We start from the raw sequence: 24,131 nt of genomic DNA, 5'->3' as shown, positions 1-24,131 counted from the left end.
CACATCTGAAAAGCGCTTTACATCCAGTTAATTATGCTGAAGGGCAGTGACCATTGTGATGCTTTTATTTTAAGTTCATGAATAGCAGGCAGGATTTGTATAAGGAACTGGAACGTTAAGCTTTTATGTTTATCTTACCTCCTCCCACAATGTATATACATACACATACTAATCAAATAGAATTCTACACTATTCAGAGCTGCTTTGAAAGTACAATTAGACCCCAATCAGATTCAATGTAAAATTAATCTTGATATATATCGTCTCTTTGCATTGTCAATAATTTAGGCATTAATTAGTAAACATACACAGCCATACAATGAAACAGGAACTTTAACATGCAGATGTATAATTAAGTTGTTTTACTCATGCTCTGGTCTTTACATGATAACTCTGTTCTAGAAAATGTTCTAAAAACAACTTATGTGCTCCTTTGCCTGTGCATCCTGCCCCACAGAATAAATCAGCTTTCATCTGCTGGGAACTCACATGCTTGGACTCAGCAAACGGAGTCAGGCAGCACTGGGAGGGTGTCTGAAAATTCTCCTTCTGTTTTCTGGGAGAGGTCCAGGAAGTCTGGGCAAGCTGCAGGCTTCAGCTGAATTGGTTGAAACCAGGGATATGGAAACTGTTGAAGTGGTAGAGAGCATTCAAAGTGGTATGGATGGAAATGGGAAAGGACAAGACTAGGGAAATAAGGATAGAATCTGCGAGAAAGAAATATGTTCAGTGGGGCTAGAGATATAGCCCTCAGCAAATGTTGTAGTGCCATCTATTTCTCAAACAACCCAATCTTTCCCCTTCTCATAACCCTCCATTTTTCTTACATACAAGTACATACACTACTGAATATAGAAGCCTTTTCAATGTCCCTGTAGTACCAGCCTTCAACACCACCCCCTGTTATCCTTTCCAGGTACTCACCACTCCCTGCAAAACAGCTTAGCCCTAAACTTTCCTCCACTCACCTTAAATAGATGTCCTCAAGTATTGGCTATTGCCACCCTGGCAAAAAAAGTTTTGGCTGTCAATGCCCTCTATGCCTCTCATAATCTTAAACACCTCTGAAAAAAACCTCCTTTTATTCTCCATCATTACAAAAAGAAAAGCCAGAGCTCGTTCATCCTTTCCATTTAAGACATGCTCTTCAATCCAGGCAACTTCCTTGTAAATCTCCTCTGCGCCCTCTCCAAAGCATCTACATTCTTCCTGAAATGAGATGACGAAAACAGAACATAATACTCCAAGTGTGGTCTAACCAGAGCTTTATAGATCTGCAACATTTCCTTGTGGTTCTTGAACTCAACACCCAACTAACAAAGGCCAATACAACATACTGTTTCTTGACCACTCTCTCAACTTGCGCATCAACTTTGAGGGATCTATGGACTTGGACCACAAGATCCCTCTGTTCTTCCACACTACTAAGAATTCTACCATTATCCATGTACTCGGCATTCAGGTTTGATCTCCAAAAATATATCGCATCACATTTTTCCATATTGTCCATCTGCCACTTCTCCACCCTACTCTGCATCCTGTCTAAATCCTGTAATAACCTATAACAAGCTTCTACACTAGCCATAGAACCTCCAACCTTTATGTTATCTGCAAACTTACTCATCCATCCAGTTCTTCTTCCAAGTCATTTGTAAAAATCACAAAGGGCAGTAGTCCATGAACAGATCCCTGCGAAACACACTAGTCTCTGACCTCCAGGCCAAATACATTCCATCTACTACCAACCTCTTGCCTTTTGCAGCCACATTAACATGGATCCCATGCCTCATGACTTTCTGGATGAGTTTACCATCAGGAACCTTGTCAAATGCCTTACTAAAACTCATATACACCACATTTCACTGCTCTACTTTCATTAATTTGTTTTCTCACCTCCTTTAAAATGCATTTAGGCTCTCAGGCACAACTTGCCACTCACAAAGCCATGCTGTCTATCCTTAATAAGACTATGCTTCTCCAAAAAATCAAAAATCCTAACACCAAGAATTCTGTCTAACAGTTTGCCCACCACTGAGATAGGGCTCACTGGTCTATAATTTCCAGGATTCTCCCTATTACTTTTCTTAAACAAGGAAACCACATTTTCCATTCTCCAGTCCTCTCATGCCACACCTGTGGGCAGGATGAGATAAAGACCCATCATCAATGCCCTAGAAATCTCTTCCTGCATTTCTGATAGAAACCTGGGATATACCTTGTCTGGTCTTGGGTCATCTGTCCTAATGTTTTTCAGAAGCTCCAACACTACCTCTTTCTTAACCTCAACATGCTCCAACACATTAGCCTCTTCTGCACTGACTTCATATTTATTAAGGTTCCTGCCATGCATTCTTCTGCTATCCTCACTGGTGTGTGTGTCAGGCAGAAATCCAGAGATTACAACCCATGAAGTCCTGCTTTTTAGCTTCCTTCCTATCTCCCCATAATGATACTTCAGGAGCTCATTCCTTTTCTTTTAGTTGTTGGTACCTGTTTGTGCCGTGGCTTCTGGCAGCTCACTTTCCCTCTCAAGAATGCACTGACCTTGGCATCTGGGAGGCAACATACCATCTGGGAGTCAATCACCTCTATTCAATTTCCTGCCTGTTCCCCTAACCATTCAGTCCCCTATCAATGTCATTCTCTTCTACTCATTGCCCTCCTCTCCCCTCCCCCACCTTCCTTTCTGAGCCACAGAGCCAGATGGTGCTGGAGACCAAGCTTCTGTGACTTTTCCCCGGTAACTCATTTGCTCCCCCTCACCCCTCCCAAAAGTATCCAAAGCAGTATACATGAGGGAAACAGGCACATGGGTACCTTAGACTGCCTGTTCTCTTTCCCTCTCCTGACAAGAATCCAACTGCCTGATTTCTATCTCTCCCCCCCCCCTCCCACCTCCTGTATGAACCAGAGTTCATCCAACTCCATTACACTAACACAATCTGTAAGAAATTGCAGCAAGGTGAAGCATTAGGGACACTGGAGGTCTCCTTAATTTCCCACATCCTGCAAGTAGAGCATACCACTGCCCCAACTACCGTTCCAACTGCTCAATTTATACAATAAGAAAAAATAGAGACTTTATCTGACTTCACCTTAGTCATTGGTCACTGTAGCCTTGCAAAGCAACGATCTGTCCTGTTTGTGTTTTTTGACAGAAGGTAGAGTGGGCTGTGTGATGCTACAGGGTTGGAAAACGAGGAATCGAAGATATCCTGTGAAAATGAGATCCACAACTACATGGGGGACAATGGTCTGATGTTTGGTTGTCATGTTGTGGAAAAAAGAGAGATGTGAGGGTGTGCTGAGAAGATGACATTCTTAGAGATCAGGGTGCAGCCAGTTCAGAGTAGCTAGGTTAAAGTGATAGAAGGGTGTAGAAAAATTTGAAGTGGTCAAGATCCATCAGGTATTGGATATCGTAATTCATGATGTGACACTCTAATGAGGGAAAATTTCTAATCTTGGATATAAAGTAAATTGGGTTAAAAGTGAGATATTACCTATATCTGATGAGGATTATTCAGATTGTATGCAAATTACTAAATTTAAATGGTCAGAGAAGATTAAATACTTAGGTGTAATTATTGATAAGGAGTTGAAGAATTTGTATGGTTTAAATTATTTACCTTTGTTAAACAAGATTAAGTCTGACTTAAATCAATGGAAGGATCTACCATTGACATTAATTGGTCAAGAAAATTGTATTAAAATGAATATATATCCACGTATTTAGTATTTGTTTCAATCAATTCCGAGTCTGGTACCAGGGAAATTTTAAAAAGAATTAAATAAAATGATACGTTCTTGGTTTGACCATCACTCAGAATCTCATCAGAAACAACAAGTGTGCAGAAATACAAGATCCAAACGGGATCTGTTTCCACCTGCATTGAATTCGTCCATCATTATTGAATGAAGATCTACCGGGACCAATGCCTGAAGAGGGTGCACAAAATCAGTGAACCGGTGCTGACTCGAAAGGCCAACATGGCCTGTTTCTGCTCCGTAAATTGTTATATGGTTATATGGATAGAGCAAAGTAAAGAATAGTGACGACAACTTCCCAAGTTGGTGAAAACTGGTACTGGGATTTCATTGTTATTTACAGGGTACAATTTTCAGAAAGGTGAGCACAGGTCACTTGCCTAAAATTTTGCCTGAAAAGGCTAGTATACTGTACCTCAAAGGAGAACAGATTTGTTTCTTTTCTTTCCTCACACCCTCTCTCAAATGTTTGACGGGTATGTAGTGTTCCATTATAAGCTCAGCTAAATTCTTCATATGGCTGAACACTGAATTATTTTAATTCATAGAAAGTGTAATTAAAGACTAAATCTATAGTGGATGTTCAAACATAACATTTTCCTAACAGTTCCTGAATTAGGAACAAGAACTATAAATGATTTATTTGCTCCTTCAATAATACATAAAAACAACAAATGCTTGAACTGTTCAACAGATCAGGCAGCATGTGTGGAGAGAGAAACAAGAATTAATGTTTCAGGTTAAAGACCTTTCATTAGAACTTTTATACTATTTATTCCTCTTCCCAGTTCAAACCCTGGTCTTTTTATTCATGATGATTTCAAAATTCCAGTTGAATAAGACCCAAAATCAAATTTTTCTGCTCTGATCCATACAAATTCTTTTCAACAAGTCTTTATTTTGAACTATTTGCTTTCTGTCTGTGGATAAGTGCGCTGTCTGTTAGAGAAGTGAGCGATTCAAATTGGGAAGGTAATACTAAGGTTGCCTCCTGATATTCAAAGGGTGCAAATTATTTCCTTATTTTTAACTTTGAGAGGAGTAAATATATTTTGCAGCTTTTCATATTAAGTGTAACTTTTTTTTTAAAGGGAGGACACATGTCATCAGGAAAATTCTCATTTGCATCTATGCCAAGTAGAACATCATTCTCTGAAACATCCGTAACAAACCTCCTGTGAGTACCAGTCATGATGTTTGCATGAATTTCTTTAATTCAGAGCTGGAGCCATGTCTGCACGGGGACAGTTTAGGCATTCAGTCTTTAGCCTGAAACATATTTCTATCTTTGGCCACGGCAGGCAAAAGGAGGGTGATATAAACATCCTCAGTCAGTATTTGAGATGAGGTTGCCAACAAAGGTTATATAATGGGTCAGATTTTCTCTAAGACTTATTTATATTTAGGAAAATTTCTGCACAGAAAATACATTGACACATTTTTTATTCTCAGGTTTATTTGAGGGCATACTAAAAGCATATAGAATATTAAATATGTGGTGCAGCATTGACCAGAACTTAAGAATCAGAATCAGAATTTATTGTCAGGAACAAGTCATGAAATTCGGTGTTCGATGGGGTTTGTTGTTCATGTGATGCTGCGATTGAGTTACTTATGTCTGTTACAAGCAATATCAACACAGAGACAGGGTCTAATGCTTCATTATAAAAATAAGAATTTATTTATTGCTATCAGATTTATTGATTTTTTTTCCATCATGACCATGTAAAGTGTTGGCTTGTGATTCAGAGCTGAAGGCATTAAGAAAACTGCCTGATTCTGCAGTGTTATTTTTCCATAACTTGGTGTAAACAGGTTTAATGCATTGCTGATCCTGCTGGTGATCAGCACATCTGCACCTTCAACATTTGTTGCACATTCCAGATTTGTGGTTTCTGAAATGGAAACTGGAAATTAATACCAATAGATAGGATGTGTACATGGTGTTTGTTAATGTCTCAATACTGATTTGAGCAGCTAACCTTTAATGGAAGGAAGGAAGAATAGATTTCACTATCTTTTGTCCTGTTTTTCATTCAAGTCACTCTTAGACCTGCCTTTGGTGCAGTAATATTTTTGTCATTGCAAACTGAACCAAATATAAAATGGAGAAATAACTATTGCGTGGAGGACATATATCATTTTGTGCCTTTTTATTTCTTAAATGTTTTATTACATCTATAATTTCAGCATTCTCCTTAGGTTGAGAAATAGGGAACAAAGGGTTGGGATAAACGGGTCATTTTCTGGATGGCAGGATGTGACGAGTGGGGTCCCACAGGGGTCGGTGTTGGGCCCTCAGTTGTTTATCATTTATGTAAATGATTTGGATGAGGGGATTAATAACTACATACGCAGATTCGCAGATGACACTAAACTGGGTGGTCGTGTAAAGAGTGAGGAGGATGTCAGGAAATTGCAAGGGGACTTGGACAGTTTAGGGGAGTGGGTGGAAAGATGGCAGATGAAGTTTAATGTGAGTAAATGCGAGGTTGTCCATTTTGGAGGCAGAAACAAGAGAGCAGAATATTATTAAAATGGTGTTAAGCTAGGGAGTGGGGTAATGCAAAGGGATCTGGGCCTACTTGTTCACCAGTCATTGAAAACTAGCATGCAGGTTCAGCAAGCGGTAAAGAAGGTGAATGGTATGTTGGCTTTCATAAAGTGGGGATTGGAGTATAGGAGTAGAGAACCCCTCCTGCAGTTGTACAGGGCCCTGGTGAGACCTTACCTGGAGTATTGAGTGCAGTTCTGGTCCCCATATTTAAGAAAGGACATACTTGCTATAGAGGGAGTTTACAAGGTTAGTTCCCGGGATGGCAGGATTATCATACGCGGATAGGTTAGGAAGACTTGGATTATATGCAAGTTTAGAAGGATGAGGGGAGATATGATTGAGGTATTTAGGATTATCAAAGGGCATGACAGGGTGAAATCAGAGCACATGTTCCCAATGATGGGTGAGACTAGGACTAGAGGGCATAGTTTAAGAATACAGAGAAGGCCATTTAACACAGAAATGAGGAGAATTTTTTTTACCCAGAGAGTTGTGGGTCTGTGGAATGCATTGCCACAGAGTGTAGTGGAGGCGGATTCATTGGATAGATTTAAGAGAGAGTTGGATAAGCCTCTTGTGGGTAGGTGTAGAGCTCGTCGAAAGAACCAAAGACTTGTTGATCCAAACCAAGGCTTTTATTAGCAAAAGACCGGAGCTCTTCACAGGTGGCCGACCAGTCCGGAATGATCCGACCTGGCTAGGGACACAACCCTTTAAGGCCCAAACAATAGGTGTGGCTTAGCTCTCAGCCAATCGCTGTAAGCACAGTCTAGATACAGTAACTATATACACTATGTACATTGGTGATAGATCTGTACTATCACAGTAGGGAAGTTAAGGGAAGTATGGGGATAAGGCTGGGATTGGTTATTGAAAAGGAAAGATCAGCTATGATCTGATAAATGGTGGTTCTGGCTCAAAGGGCTAATTGGCCTTATCCAGCACCTATTGTCTATTGTCTAAAGAAGTTGATTTGCCTCCTTTCGAGTTGAGAGAAGTTAAAGATGCCTGTGCCTGATTTCATTTCATTTGAAATGATCGTTCGACACAGACAATTTGAAACAGTGGACCTCCTTATAGAATGTTTAAATTGGATTATTTAAAATTATTATAATAAATTACTTTGCATTACGTAATGTCCATTTTATTCTATCCGCAGTTTTTTTTTGCTTCTGCTTCCTCCAGGCTATTTTTGAACTCTGACTTTCATTCATGAAGTTGTTGGTAGAGTTAAGAATCCCTAGTCAACTGGGCTACAAAATATATTTAAAAAGTGACAATATATTTCAATAAAAGGATATTTGGAATTTATTTTTGTGCATTCATTTTGTTTGTTTTAATATATCAGGAGGGAAAGTGGCAGTGCAGTGTGTCTAGACTTGCAAGTAATTGACACAGTTAGGAGTGGCAGAGATCGGGAAGACACAGTGATGCACCATGTCTTAAGAGAGAACCTCTACAAGCCAAGGAGAAGGGTAAGGCATATTTATATCGTACTGAGAAACAGATACATCTAACCCAAATATAGTAGAATGGATCGGGTCTGAACCATGGTCAGTTAGCTGGTTGCACCAGAGCATGATGAGGGTGCACAATCGGCCTAAACATCCCAAAAAGACGAGGAGAAAAATGATTTAAAATTTGTTCTTGTCATAACTCTGTGTTAGGCCATGCTGAACATGTATTGAAAATTATTTTTTTCTTTCACATACGAATACAATGTGCAACTGTGTAAATGTGTCCAAATATATCAACTCAAATGTCATATTGTTGAAATTTAAGACTCGAATTCTTTAATCTGCTGATAGCGTGACTCAGACGAATGCCAATGTTTTTAGCCATTTTTAAAGGTTTACCCTTTTGTTTATGAGATAAAATGAAAGGAAATGTATCTCATTATATGAACCCAGAGTGTGTGAAAAAGCTGGACATACAGATTCAATTACTGACTACAGTTGATGCACTTTGACAGTTATTAACTTCTTATACTGTCGGCACTCTGTGTGTGTGATTTTATTATGATTGATGTCTGCTCCATGCTGCACCAGTACCAGGGAAATTACAGTCGGCATTTCGTTGCTCAAGGCGATCAAGAAAGGCAAGAAAGAGAAGTTTTCCAACGAAACATGAGAAGTCGTCTTGAGTCATTCAAATCCACCAAACACAATGTCTACCCTTCAAAGAACAAATGTAGACATAAAAAAGAGCACAAATGTCAGAAAAAGGCAAGTTGTATTTATATTTTAAGGCCATGGTACGTTTTCACCGTTTGTTGTTACCGGAAAAATAATCCACATGAAAGGGGTTTGACTTTAAAATTTTCCTGCTCCACAGACATATTTGCTTTCAGTGATAAGTTGAATCCTGTATAAGAGTGCTTCAGGCAGAAAAAAAATTGTGAAAGCCCCTTCTACATCAGATTCCATTTTAGTTCAATGTTGTTGGAGCCATATATTCAAGACATTCTCCTCCTCCGTACCTGCATTATATATCAATAGCAAAAGTGCACTCTGTGAAGGTCTAATCAACTTTTGGGTGTATATTTATAATTCAATTCATATTTTATAATCCAAAAATAGTCAATTGGCAACTTTCTATATACAAAAGCAAAGCAGCCACCAAGTATCTTTTACAAACTTTAGAAGACTTTGTTTATGTTTTCAGTCCACTTACTTCTGATCAAAGTCTTTGAGCAGAATGGGGCCAGACATAGAAAATTTTAGTCATGCATTGCCTGAGAGAAAATAATGTTAACCTTTCACCCCTTTTAATTTTGTGAACAATGGTCAACTCTATCAAGGCAGACTAATTCCTCTTTTTAACTCATTTTGTGCCATCATTGAAGAAAATTTGTAGCATAGTGGTTAGCGCGACACTATTACAGCGCCAGTGATCCAGTCCGGCACTGTCTGTAAGGAGTTTGTACGTTCTCCCCATGACTGCGTGGGTTTTCCCCGGGGGTCTACTTTCCTCCCACTGTTTGAATACATACCAGGGGTGTAGGACAATATGCTGTATGTCTAAATTTTTAAAAATCTCAAATAACTCACTGATGGGGAACTTGTACAATCACTTGGATTTACATACCATCTGATACTGATTTCAGTGGAGACTAAAAATGGGCAGGACTTAAAAATTATTCATTTTATAGTTGATGACTTAGGCTAAAGATGTCTATAAGTCTTAATTCTGGTGTTTTCCTTTATACTTGGGCAATTGACTACATTTATATTGCATCTGAATGACTTGTATTCCCTCTGAAATGTGCATGGTAAGTCTGGCACTCTATTCCTTCTCCACTTTACTTGTGCTTTGTGCCATTGGAAGCTTTGGCTAATGGTCCTGGAATTTGATGGACACATTCAGCACTAACCTCTTTCACCACAGAATGTGCAACACCTCACATGAACAGATGTAACATCAATGTGAAATTGGGTTCTTTTAACCAAAGTGCGTATAAATTACAAAAATGAATAGCCTTATGCTCCCAATTTTAATGGTAAGTAGTTGAGTTTTAAAAAATCAACAATCTGCCTAATTTTGTGTTCATGCTGAATTTATTGTGTGCTTTTATGTGGTTTTCAACAGAGAAATGCTGAAGGTGCTAATGGCCAAGTACCTAACGATAAGTTGCGGCAAAATGTGAACTGGCATGACACAAGTAAGTCAGAGATTAATTAATTTATTCACAATTTAAAAGGACATTTGTTCCCTACTCATGATCTTTTTGTTTTGTGAAATTCAAGATATTATATGTTGAAATTTTTTTCTAAAAAATTCTCATGATGAGATTAGATGATCAATCAATTCACCTTCATTAAATGGCACCAATGAACAGGGAGGTGACCATGAATTAGAATATATCCATATATTCAGTGCACTCCATAATGTTTGGGGGAAAAAGACACTTTTTTCCTTTATTTGCATCTGTGCTCCACAGTTTTACATTTATAATCAAACATTTCACATGTAATTAAAGTGCACATTCCAGACTTTATTCAAGGTTATTTGTATACATTTTACAGGACCATTTAAAAATTACAGCACTTTTTATACATAGTTCCCTAATTTCAGGGCACCCTAATGTCTGGGACATTTGGCTTCACATATATTTGTGAGTATTCAGGTATGTCTAAATTGCTTCATTGGTGCAGGTATAAAAGAGCTAGGCTTGCTTCTAAGCTTTTGACCACCTCTGGAGTCTGTAGATCCCATTTTTCAACGCGAGGACCTGAGTTTTGCCAATAAAGTCAAGGAACCATTATGAGGCTGAAAAACAAGAATAAAACAATAAGAGACATCGCCCAAACGTTAGGATTACCAAAATCAACAGTTTGAAAGAAGAAAAAACGTACTAATGAGCTGAGTAATCACAAATGGATTGGTGGGCCAAGGAAGACCACCAGTGCTGATGACAGAAGAATTCTCATCAAAATGAAGAAAAATCCCCGAATGTATGTGATCAGAAACACTCTTCAGGAGGTAGTTGTGGATTTGTCAATGATAATGTGCTTAAATTGGAATGATACAGAGAAGATTAACATGGTCCCTGCATAAGGATGATACTATGCTCAGAAGACTTCATAAACAGAAATACAGAGGCTGCACTGGAAGATGCAAACCACTAGTTAGCCCAGAAAGGATGGCCAGATTACAGTTTGTCAAGAAATATTTGAAAAAGCCTGCAAAATTCTGGAAAAAGGCTGTGTGGACAGACGAGATCAAGATTTTCCTGTATCAGAGTGATGGCAAGAGCAAAGTGTGGAGGTGTAAACCTCCAAGATCCAAAGCATTCCACCTTTGCTATGGTTTGCATCTGGCAGTCTAGCCTCTAAATTTCTGTTCATGAAGTCTTTTCTGGTATCCTGCGCCAGTCCTCATCTTCCCTGGAATGGCTAATCATGGGTGCTGCCAATCGTGGGCACTGCCATCTTGGAAGCAGACCCCGCGGTAGCAGAATTTTTAAATAAAACCATTGTCAGTTCCATTAATATGCTGTTTAAGGCCTGTGCAGAGCTGATGGAAGTCACACTGGCGGTTGGATCTTGCAGGAGCACTGTGTCTCTGCTCCCTGTTCTCTGTCGATCTGTACCAACAGCACTGTAGTTACGGCAGCTCCAGCAAGACTGCCATTTTTTCAGTACAGGTATGTGCCGCTTAACGTCCACGATATGCTCTGAGAAATTGGGCGTTACACAAAGTGGATGTTGAGCGAACACCATATTATATACCTAGCAAAAATATATGGGATACTGTAGTGTACCTGAAAGCTTTTTATTTGTCAGTGTGGGGATCGACATCGGGGCTGTGGTGAGAGAGAGGGGCAGTGGGTTCAATGTGGGAACTGGCACAGGGTTGTGGGCAGAGAGCAGGGCAGTGAGACAAGTGTGGGGATTGTTACTGAGCTGTAGGCAGAGAGTAGGGCAGTGGGATCAGTTTGGGGACTGACACGGGGCTTTCGGGAGAGAGAGTGGGGCAGTGGGATCAGTGTGGAGACCAACATTGGGCTGTGGGGAGAACACAGGGCAATGGGATCAGTGTGGGGACTGATACGGAGCTGTGGGGAGAGCGTGGGGCATTCGGATCAGTTTGGGTATATAGTTTCCTATAGTTTTGATCACTTTTTCGAAATTGCTGCGGATTTGCTTGCAGTAACTGAATAATTATGGAACCACGGATGTATATGCCATCTTTCATTGCCTGAACAGACATTTAGCGGCACATACCTGTATTCCAGATGTGCTCTCATTTGTGCCCTGTAAAGATGTAATAAAACTTACCTACTCCATGCCCTTCACAGTAGAAGTCAATAGTGCATTAGACTTTTCAATGACCTGATGCACCATATTGCGCTTCATTTACTAAGATACACAAATCTCTACATATCACAGAACTTTGTAGACTCATTTTATTTAAATAATTTTCTTTTTTTAAAATTAATCCTTCCAAAGTGGATATCCCCATATTTTCCACCATGAAACTGCATCTGCTAACTTCTTTCCCACTCACTTAACCTGTCTCTATTTCTCTTAAATGACTTTGAGCCCCCTTACAACTTTCCAACGCACCTATTTTATATCAACTCCTACACACTCAGTCACTTTTCCAAAACATCAATATTGATTGCTCAACTTATAGATATTTCGCTGTTATGAAGTACTATAAAAACATGATGTGGTAAAAGAAAAGGATATTAGCCAGAAGATGAAGGATGTCGGATCAAATATGACAGTAGGGGAACATTAAAAAAATGATCAGTCCAATATATAAGAACATAAGAAACAGGAGCAAGAATTGGCCATCTGGCCTGTCAAGCCTACTCCACCATTCAATAAGATCATGGCTAATCAGGCCATGGGTTTAGGTCACCAACCTGCCATTTTCTCTTACCCATTAATTACCCTACTATGCAAAAGTCCATCTAACTATGTCTTAAATATATTTAATGAGACACCCTCTACTGCTTTCTTGTCAGAAAATTCCATAGATTCACCACCATTTAGGAGAAGCACTTCTTCCTCATGTCCATCTTAAATCTACCACCCTTCCCCCCACCCCCCCCCCCCCCGCCACAAATTTTGAGTCTATGTTCACTGGTTCTAGTCTCATCTACCATTGGAAACAACTTTTCTGCCTCTCATATCCATCCCTTTGATAGCTTTCTGTTTCTATAAGATCTCCTCTCATTCTTCTGAACTTCAGTGAATATATTCAATTTGTCCTCATAGGCTAAGCTCTTCATCTCTGGAATCAACCTGGTGATCCTCCAATGCACCGCTTCCAAAGCCAGTACATCCTTTCTAAAGTAAGGAGACCAGAACTGCATGCAGTATTCCAGGTGCGGCCTCACCAGTACCCTGTACAGTTGTAGCAGAATCTCCCTGCTTAAACTCAATACCTCCAGCTTGGGAAATGTGAATTTAGATTTTGAGTTATGAATCTTAATATCATTAAGGTGTCAGCAACTATAGATGTTTGAAAATATAGCAATGTCAATGTAGCCAAAATGATCATTATCAGGCATACTTTCACCTCAGAGTTTGTTCTTGATTAGTACCATCAAATGCGCAATATAGATGTCAATGGAATTGAATACCAAAATTAAAGACCAAAGCTCATTTGCAACTAAATTACGAGTAATTGAGGTTGAATGCCTTTCCCCCACTTCCTTTCAAATAGTGTTTTGAATATTGGACAGATTGAAACCCATCATTCAACACTCAGATTAACATTACCAAAAGTGGAAAAGACTATTATAGGAAGGACACTCATTTTGGCTTACAATAGAACTAATGATTTCTTTCTATTGGCTTTAGTTCCGGTTTTTGTAGAAGTTGATTCAGAAGATGAGGAAAAGGAGCACACTGTGAAGGTAAAAGAGCAGGAGAATGATGAAGGCATTACATTCATGGCACGCACAGTGGATGGGAACTTAGAAGAAAGAAAAATTTCAGGTACTGAATGGACTTATAAACCAAATTAGACCCAGCCCTGATATTTACAAGCAGGATCTGAGAAAGACCAGAATGGGTGAAGAATTCACCAAAGTTGGGTCTGGAGATCTTGGCAAATTATCTTTTTTTTTACATGCTTTCTTTTCCCCCAGCAAGCAACCAAGAGACACCCTAGATGGTGGCTGCTAGGCAGCTGATAACTGTCATAAAGGGAAAGTCATCCTGCAAGTCGTTGGTGGTGAGAAGAGAGAGTGGCCTTTGGGGCTGTTAAGAAGAAACAGTGAGGCTGTAATGATCAAAGCAGTCTTATGGCCCACAGAAGCTGCTGGAAATGTTACATATTTTGTGGAAGTGGCATTTCCTGCAAACTTTTCCCCACAGCATCTCCTAAGAACTGGGAAATCCATGCAGTAGGAATGAACTTTAAACCAAGTTTCCAATTGCATTGTGTAAGAGCCCAATAAAAATGCACGTCTCAAGAGTAAGACATTAAGACAGTATGTTTACCACTTCCAAATGAAATATAGCAGACTCAACCTCAACTGGTTAGAGTCACATTCTCCAAAACTCCAGTTGTTGTGGCCCTTTAATAAGGGAGTGATACCATGAACAATTTCTGATGGTGATAAATTAAAATCTGCCAAACATAGGAACAGGGAGATTCGTGTAATTTGTCTTTGCTGAGAAGGTGTTCATAACAAAAAGAGAAAATGTTGGAGCAATATTAAAGGGAAAATAAGAAAGCAAAGAGAGAGTAAAAATACCACCAGCAGACAATATCAAAGTTTGAAATACTCTAATTTCTTACATGTATAAAGAGCAAGATGCAGTAAGTACCAAAAACAGTAGCAAAATGTGTAAAGGTAGACAATGAATACTTTACAACTGTCTTTCGGAAATATAAATATCTTGTTGTAGTTAAAGAGGAAGAGTATGAGGTATTGGATGGGATAAACATAACAAAATAGGAAGTTTTAAGGGATTTAGCTCCTTTAGAAGTAGACAGACTTCCAGCCTTAATATATTCCAGGATGTTAAAAGGAGCAAAGGAGAAAATTACAGAGGATCTCTGTGATTTTCAATCATCCCTGATGACAGAAGAGTGGACATTATACCATTGTAAAAATGAGAAAAAGAGATGAACAAAGTAATCCAGGCCAGATAGTTTAACTTCTGTGGTGGGAAGGTTATTAGAATAATTTGTTAGGAACAAAATAAAACTTATTTCGGAAAGATATAGGTTAACCAAAGACGTACAGAATGGATTTGTTAAATGAAAGTTGCATCGTAATACATGGAATTAATTTTTTGATGAAGTAGCAAAAAAGAATAATGAGGATAATTTGTCCAAAATAATCTCTTAAATTTTAACTAGAAGTTTTGGCAAAGTCCAAGAGGGCAGGTTGGTCAAAAGCCGAAAGGCACATGGCATCTAAGGGAGAGCGGTAAATTGGATCCAGAACTGACTTAATTGTAGGAAACAAGTATGACAGGTTTAGGTTTTTTGTGACCGGATGGCTGTTATAATTCGAGTTCCACAAGGCCTGGTGCTTTATCCCTTGCTGGATGTTCTGCAGATATTACTGATTTAGACTTAAGTGCAAGAATTGTGATAAACATGTTTACAATAAAACAAAAATGGCAATGTCTGACGGGAGGAAAAGTTCAAATTGGAGGATTATTACATGACAATAAAAGAACTTTGAATCATTTGAAACCTAGAAAATCTAGTCATTTGGTAAAGAGGAGGAACTTGTTTTCCTTGGCAAAATGGACAACAAGCAGAGGGCTTTGTCAGCAAGGTTTGTGTGAGATGAAGATTTTTGTTCTCATTTTCTGAAAGGATAATAAACTCCATCACTTTCATTGAGTATGGGCTTGATTACTTGAAGGATTCTGGCCTGCAGGGTAACTGCTGAAACGCTGAATGGGTGGGATTAAGGAGACTAGCTGTTTTTTGATGAGCATAAGACACAATCGAATGAATGCACTACCTCTGTGTCATACATTTTCTGTGATGCTGTGAGTACTAAATTACATCAAAAAGGCAATCCTTTGCCTTCAGGGAGTCAGAGGCAATCACACTAAATGACTCAAATGATGTATTAATTTATCCATCAGAATTTTTGGCGTAATCAACAAGATGGTGTAATGAACCTTGTGGGGTGGGATTGGAGAGATTTCTATTTGTGCCAGATGTTCCAATATAAATCTGTTACTTCCGAAAGCAGTTACAATTTCTGATAAACCATAACTATTTTCACCAGGATCCCATTCAGAATGAATACATCTGCCTCAGCCCAGTGCTCCACTCCCTAATGTGAAAATAGTGATTTTTATTTCTAACTCAGCCACACTTGAGAGATCAGTTGACTTTTGTAAGTCTTCATTTGTAGAGTTGATCCACATGGTGCATACAGGTAACTTGGAAAGTTTAAGGCAGAATTTCCTGCCCTATAGCAATTATGTTTCTTCATTAAATTGTAATTTTGCTATAAGCTATAATTAAACACCATATTCCCATCTGCAGCAATATAAAGTTCAAAATGTTGGTGACAGCAACAAATAACCATCTCAAAGTCTGATGATTCACCCATGTTCAACAATGTGCAAAGAAGACTGAAGTATCAGTCACAAGGTGCAATTAAAACACTTCAGTTTTGAACTTAAATGCTGCCTGTGGGGTTAATTCTGTGAGCAGAGACTAAGTTGTAATTGATTTTTTTTTTACAAATCTCTTGGATTTATACGAGTGCAGTGGCCAAGAAATTGCACTCTGTATTTCTATTGATTCATCACTGTATGTGCTTCCAATATTCCCCTCAGATCATGAGGTCAAGTCACAAATATAACTTTTACATTGTGGCTATTTAGTTAGAATTCTGGCACATAGAGGGTGAGCAGATCATTCCTCATGTCGAAACTACAATCCAAACCCAAAGCACATTTCTTGGCATACCCCCAACCTTCAACCTGAACCATTTAAAGGGATCATTGATTTTGTATACTGTGTTGGCCATCGGTTCAAAGGATGGTTGTGTGAGAAGTGTGGAATTTGATATTGTCAGAACAAGTGAGTTCCAAGACTCTTCAGAGACGGTGATCATTGACTTTTGGTCTCCGTGATTGTTACTGCACCTATGTCCTCCTTTGAATATAGTGGCCCTTTCTCCGAATCTTAAATAAAAGGAAAGGGGAACCTTCCAGAGATGGATGTGGAGGATCCTGAGCAGGGTGTTCAATTTACAACATCATCTCATGCTGGTCATCTAGGCCTTCTATCATCCTACCACCAAACCAGACCAGCATGGTGACAAGGACCTTCTTTTGTCCTGATAGAATGGATAATTTGAATTTCAACAAGGCTAGTCTCAATAAAAATAGCCATGGAACGACTGAATAGTCATGAAAAACTCATGTAAGGAAGTATGTGATTCCAGATCGTAGGTGCTTTGTCAATACTGGCATTGTCAGTGATGTTCACCTCCTGAGAACAAATAAATAAATGAAACTGTTGTGCAACAAAGGAGGCAGCTTTACAAACAAAGATAGGATTCTCCATCAGTATCCAGAGATGCCACCCTCAACACAATAATGTTATGGAGTTGGCCACCAGATACAGGGTGATGCTTTGGTCTCCAAATGGAGTCAACCAGGACTTCCCATGCCAGTGGGATGGGCTTCTGATCTGCTCATAAACCCATAGGCATGGTTGGAATTGGTGCCAGCACCCTCTGTGCAACCTCACACAGGCCTGACAGCCACTGTGCATTGAAAAGCCAAGGACTGAAGTTATGGGAAATGCACAGTAAAAACACAAAATGTTGGAAATACACAGAAAATGGAGGGAGGGAATGAGTACTTCTCATGTGTCCTTTTGAGTGGTAGCTGCCTCCTTCATTGTAATTTTGCTACATTGTGCTTTCTTGCATTTATTCATCACAGGAGGTAGAAATTGCACTCCAGGTTGGCTATATGTCAGACTGGCTGTTGATTTGAAGGGCTGAGACCTCTCGAGAGTGCGGTAAATTTTAGATTATGAGTGGAGCCCTCAGGTATATTGGCACAAAATTTTGGAAACTGGTCCAGTAACTTACACCAACTGACCAGCTGGGGGTTCTTGGCTGCTGAAGGGGAGAAGATATAAGGGGAGGGTCATAACGAAGAGAGAGGAAGCTATTAAGACCTGCATTAGAAAAGAAGGAATGGGTGTGAGCATTTCATCTTCTGCAATACCTCTGCTGCTTTTGAAGACCACAGACCATGGTGGATACTAAAATAATCAGCTAGATAATTTAAGAAATGCTCATACTCTGATCTGAGGGGAGTGAGCTGTTGAACCCATGCTCATCACCCATCAGTTAGATGTTACTGGTGCTAGTTAGGTAATGCCTTCTCCAGTCTGTTGCAGTTGAGCAACTGGCAGTGTGTGAAAGCTGGGCAATATGAACGTGAGATTTGAAGGAAACCTAAGCATGTAGAATTGGTGAAATGGGTGGGGTTATGATATCTGAATGTTAGGTCCCAGATTTAATAGATGGAGATTGATGGGAGGCAGGTGATGCCGGTGTATTGAATGTTAGATCGGTGGTTTAGCTTTTAGAAAATGGGAACTGGTTATGTTTACACAATCCATGACTATATTTGTGAATGCTACTCCATGCACATGTTTGAATCGTTGTTCCTGGTATTGACCTTACCAACACCTCTTCCTCTCATCACTTAACCATGTCTCCAGAGAGCAACTTAGTCTTGTGTAGTCAGAGGACTTTTCTTTCCAAGACCTCCAGAACTACAACTGAAGGTAAGGTTTCCCCCTCTCTCCTGTGATCTGCCATGGCTTCCAGAAAGTTTCCAAATGTATCAAATGACTTGCCCCATCAGTTGTAGCCACATTGTACCTCTATTTTTGGATATGAAGGTGTAGCTTTAATCATTTTTGCAAGTCATTTGCTGGTAGCACATATTTAATTTGACCACTTGGCTGCATGCAAAGATAATGAATCTAACTAAATCTTGATTATGAGTTTGTGTAAGTTATGTGCCATATCAAAAAGGCACAGGTTAATCAAGCTTCCTTATTCCACTTCTTGGCCATCAATTAAATTTTTTTTGTTTTAAATCAAACATTAGGTTTCGCATTTTCTTTTCTGGTGTTAAACTCCATTGAGGATAATTCAAATCTTGTTTTAGTTACTAGCCAAATCAGTGATGGCACAGAATCGGAGATTTGCAAGAAGGATCCACCTTGGAAATTTCAAAATGATGAACCCATCCTTTCTCAGCTAGTGCGGCCGGGTTACGATCATCTCCACGAGATCAGAACTAATTCAGCAGACTCGCAATTGTCCACTGAAGCAAACGACCAACAACAAACAAATCAACAGTAAATAATGCAATTATCGATTCCATTATCTCTACCTTCTTTCTTTTCCTCAGTTTGGGATACTTACACTTTCCTTTGAGAACTCTTAAGATACAAGATGCATTAGTCTAAGCCAATATTAATGTATAAAAATCAGAAAATCTTTGCATTTCTTTGCTAATTTTTAAGTAGGCTATTGAAGGAAAATGTAATTTAATTCGGAGAGAAATTGAATCTGATATTGCACACACAGATTCCTCAAAAATCCTGCTTGTGATATAGAACTGTAAATGAAGATATTTTTACTAAATTGAAAACCTCTCTGGACTTACTAATAGTTTGTACACTGGTCTCGTGAGAAAGTATGCACTTATTGTGCTTTTAAAAACAGCCTTATTTAAAAACTATTTTGAACATGTAAAGGTTTAATAATGTACAAGCTACAGTAATGATGATATGTATAATGACAAAGTAAATTATTTTGGGGTGTGATTTGCCACAAAAAAATGGGTAAAATTGCTAGTTGGTGTGAGATCCTTTGCAAGATAGTCCCAGATTCCTTGTTGAAGTTGCAGAAATATAATGAAAGTCCAGTACAAAATTGTAATGTAAAAGTGCAAAAGTAATCACATGGAAATATCGCAATACATAAATAAATGCAACCACATAGAGTGCACTATTTGCAAATATTTTTTATTTCCCTGGAGTCTATTGCAGCCTCAAAGGGAAAAATAATCTACAGAGATCCTCATGGTAATGAATGAGATCAATGTCACACAACAGCAGGTACCTTTCTTGAATGACACAGCTGAGGCAGAGGATAGTACTAATGGAAATAAGAGGAATGAACAGATCTAACAGGGTGTATAAAAGTGCAAGCAGGAGTTAGTGGACTTGTCAGGAAGATTCCCACAGAGGCAACACAAGGGAGGGAAAGAAGAATGGAGTATGCCATCATGGATTAAGGCAATAAGAGTGGGAAGGTGACAGACTGAAACAAAAAATGTGAACTGAGGGATAATGGGAGCCAGAGTGAGCCAAGGAATGAAATGTGATAGCGTGGAGAAAGAGTGAATTTAGAGGTGAAAGGTAGGAGTGTGGCCTGAGTGGTGAGGTAAACCAGAGTGAACCAAGTATTGAAGGGTTCTAGTTTGTGGCTTAAGAGCACCTGGAGAATAAATCTATCTAACTGTATGAACCAAACCAGTTCCTTTAAGACAATTTATAATAATATTCAGTAACTACTTGCAGGGTATATTCCTCATGTGAGGCAATTTCTTTTCAAGAATATTAGAAATAAAAATCTTCAGAACTTTGGAAGCATACAATATTTTGCAGCAGTTCATGGTTTGAGTTAGGACATTTGTATGAGCAAGTGCATTCCCATATCAGAAGTTTATACTCATGTTGTTTTTAATCAGTTTCTTGAAGCGGTTGGTGATCAGCTTCTGTGTTTAGAGCATGTGTGGATCGCAAAAGCTGCTGATGCCAACCATCTCTGCTGATTTACTTTAGTCTGTGTTCGGTGTGGAGTATTTAATCGGGAATGCTAAATACAATGCACTGCTTAGTATGTGAATGAAACAGTGTCAGCTATGAGTGATAAAAAGGCTTTTATTTTAAAAAGTTGTCATAGTGAGTTGAGTTTTGAGAATAAATTGGAGAATTTGGAATGATGAATACATGAAGGAATGAAACAGCTCCTCAGCATCATGGAGTGACGTGAAGTGATGGCCAGATTATAGATGAACAAGCAACATGATTGCCACTAACTTTATTCTTTATTAATTCATTCATTGTGTGTAAAAGTACTTAAGATAATTCAGAGTGATTTGTGTTTAAATTATGGATGCAACATTTTGCAGAGGGCAACTTGCTTGTTCAATGGATACAACATTTATAAAATAATGACTGCAGTTTTTAATTTACTGCTTTTGAAATTCGAGCAAAGTGCAAGCGAAAGTTGTGATTCCCTGACCTTAAAATGATCCTTGTAACATTCCTTGTTAGAGAGTCGAACTATGTGTGTAGTTTATGAGAAATCTGATGATGGAACGTTCTGACTGTCAGTGTGGTGGCATTTTGTAACAGGTGGAATACATTTCAGCTCAACCTTTTGATTGCAGCAAGTGCAATGGGATAGCAAGCAACCAGGCTCCTGTATGATGGGCTCTATTGTTTTAAGCTATTTAACAATGAAAAGGAATCAGAAGATTGGCTGGAACGAGAAGAGGGTGAAATAATAATGACTAATAAAGACAAAGAACAGAAAAATGTATTTAGAGTGGGGGCAGAAAGAGACAATGGAAAAAAAAATCTTAAAAAGCACTAGCAATACTGCCTGCAGAAAAGAGACTCAGTAGTTCCACTGCTCTCGTTCAAGGAGAGGCAAGCATTGCAGAAACATTAATCTTCATATTAAAATGGTTTGCAAATCATTAAATACTAGCCTTAATTTCTATGGATTGTTTATTGGGTAAGTATTGCGCGAGTACAACAATACTCTGATCTTATGAGAAAGTTTGGGGTAATCTGCTGTTTAAGTAATAGTAAACTGGTGCAAATAGCCCAGCAATTTCTGGCAGATTTGTAACTTCCCCTCTCCATAAATTGATGGATGGTTTATTCATAAATATAAAAGTAAGGATGTAATGCTGAGGTGTTGATCAGACTACACTTGGAGAATCGTAAGCAAATTTGAGCTAATTTTTAAGCAAGAATATGATGCAAGGAATGAAAAAATTAATTTATGAGGAGGGTTTGGTGACTCTGGGCCTGTATCCACCAGTGTTTAGAAGAGTGTGAGGGGATCTCATTGAAACATGACAAATATTGAAAGGCCTGGATGTTTCCAATAGTGAGTGAATCTATGTCAGGAGGGTACAGACTCAGAGTAAAAGGACGTCCTTTTTGAACAGAGATGAGGAGACATTTCTTCAGAGGGTGGTAAATCTGTGGAATGTGTTGCCACATACCTCTGTGGAGGCCAAGTCATTGGGCATACTTAAATTGTAAGTTAATAGCTTCTCGAACAGTAAGATTGTCAAAGGTTACAGCGAGAATGCAGGGAAATAGGGTTGAGAGAAAAATTATATAAATGACAGAGCAGACTCGATGTGCTGCATGGCCTAATTCTGCTCCTTCATGTTGTATTTTATCATTAAGAGCACAGGATCATTAAAGATTCTTATTATTGAAATAATTACTGAAGAAGCTTTGAATTAACTATTTTCAGGTATATTTTCTGACTATTCTTAGTACTGGTAACAACTTATTCTCTTACAATCTTGCAGCATGATAATGGTCTCTCCAGAGTCTGGCTTGCTAAATTTTAACTTGCTTCAAGTTGTCTTGAACTCTACAACTGTTAATTTTCATCTTACTTGCACCTTGTATTGCTTTCACTCTCATGTTATGCATTTATTTCAAGTTTATAGTAAACAACTGTTTTGAAAATATATTCTTTAGGATACTTATCCATACCTTTTTAAATGTTCTTAAAATGCACTGTTTTAAACTTGCACATCTCAGGTAATTCTGAATATCTTCAAAGCCCAAGCATTATTCCATTATCTCCTACTTCTGCTGAGAAAGAGCTTCCCTGGAAAGGAGACGCAAGCAATCTTGCAGCCTGTGTGTCTTCAGAAACGACCAAGATTGTGCCAGTCGACTTAAAATATGCCTGGGAGCACAGCATGTCATCGCTTGAGAGTTTGGACTCACCCACTCTGTCTGAAGTAATGTTTCAGCCAAGGTCCTTGAACTTTATGCTGGAACAACACACGTCTTCAGCTGCTCTGCCAAGGCAATGCGTCCATTTCCAGTTTCCTGATGATTTTACGGCTGGTGAAAGGAGTGCTGATGAGGACACCACTGAGTTGATTCAGCAGCAGGAGCTGCAGCCACTTATGTCAGCTGATGGTGATAGCAAACCAGTTCTGTCAGCTGGGTTTCTAAGTTCCAAATGGTCTGCATCATTCCACAGACCTTCCTATGTCTCAGCACTGAAATCTTTGGTTACCTCAACACAATACACCACTAAACAATCTGAGAAGTCTGGGAATAAACAGACAGAACTTTAATTTTGTTTCATGCAAGAAAGGTGAATATAAGTAGATGATGACATTTTTGGTGTCATAAATCAGTGAATATGTGCTTTGATGTACTGGAGAATCTTCAGCCAATTTGAGCCTATTAATTATGTAGAAATGTTAGAAAATTAATATATTGTATTATATTTATGTGATCAAAGTTTGTAAGAAAATGAAAATATTCGATCTTCAGATTTGAATGCTGCCTGGAGGTTTCCTTCACATGGTTAACCAGGATGCAGAATAGTTCACAGTTCTGCTTGACTCCTTTCGGGACCATGGTGTGTAGAGGGAGGAGGTTTATATAACGGACTGTCAAGGAATGAGACAGATAGAAAAGAGCTACTAATTTACAGTGGAAGGATGTGGAAGATTGTTTTTTGCCCATCAGACCTCGGTACAAGGAGATTGGTTTGATTTATGTTTTGGATGAAAACCTGTGTAAAATTGAAAAAGTGAGGAGATTGTTCTTAGAAAGTATGGAATTGTTCTTCTGTTGGCCCATTTTGGTAATGAACAGTATGGAAGTAAATAATGAGTCTGCACCACAAAAAGGTATTGGTTCCTTTTAATGGTTGAATGTAATGAAACTTCTAATTCCCTTATAAACTGAGCATAGCATAATACCAGAGTTCTACCTATTTAATAGATACTGAAGAAGAAATTTATTGACAGTGGGAAAACAACAACGTAGGTTGGTGCCCAAAAATAGCAAATGGAATTCAATCCAAGGAAATCTGAGGTAATGCATTTTTAAAGGCAAGAGTATGTACCATAAATCCATAGAAAGATCATCATTCTGAAATAAGTAAAACATGAAAGTTTGCAACACTGTGGTTGAAGTAAAAACACAATGCTGGAGACACTGAGCAGGTCAAACAATGTCCTTTTTATAG

The 24,131-nt window shown here is 38.7% G+C and overlaps 1 protein-coding gene and 1 pseudogene across 4 annotated transcripts in view; both read left to right on the top strand.

Annotated features, from left to right (window-relative positions):
- Positions 1-22,762, top strand: part of slc9a5 (solute carrier family 9 member A5) — a 169,890-nt gene extending 147,128 nt beyond the window's left edge. Inside the window, exons 11-17 of one of the 4 annotated variants that reach the window (XM_069901419.1) lie at positions 4,860-4,945; positions 7,674-7,800; positions 8,374-8,550; positions 9,914-9,986; positions 13,642-13,779; positions 18,973-19,165; positions 22,676-22,762. In XM_069901419.1, coding sequence (XP_069757520.1) covers positions 4,860-4,945; positions 7,674-7,800; positions 8,374-8,550; positions 9,914-9,986; positions 13,642-13,779; positions 18,973-19,165; positions 22,676-22,679 — 798 coding nt within the window. In that variant the 3' untranslated portion in view covers positions 22,680-22,762. Of the gene's footprint in view, positions 1-4,859; positions 4,946-7,673; positions 7,801-8,373; positions 8,551-9,913; positions 9,987-13,641; positions 13,780-13,931; positions 14,350-16,309; positions 16,413-18,972; positions 19,306-22,675 lie in introns of those variants that run through there. The other 3 variants (XM_069901420.1, XM_069901423.1, XM_069901422.1) reach the window with 3 other exon arrangements.
- LOC138745141 (U6 spliceosomal RNA) lies at positions 10,821-10,920 on the top strand (annotated as a pseudogene).
- Positions 22,763-24,131: the final 1,369 nt, after the last annotated feature.

This window comes from Narcine bancroftii, chromosome 10 (assembly GCF_036971445.1).
Source record: "Narcine bancroftii isolate sNarBan1 chromosome 10, sNarBan1.hap1, whole genome shotgun sequence".
NCBI lineage: Eukaryota > Metazoa > Chordata > Chondrichthyes > Torpediniformes > Narcinidae > Narcine > Narcine bancroftii.
The sequence above is the reverse complement of the archived record's forward strand: the minus strand, read 5'-3'. Positions and strand labels throughout refer to the sequence as shown.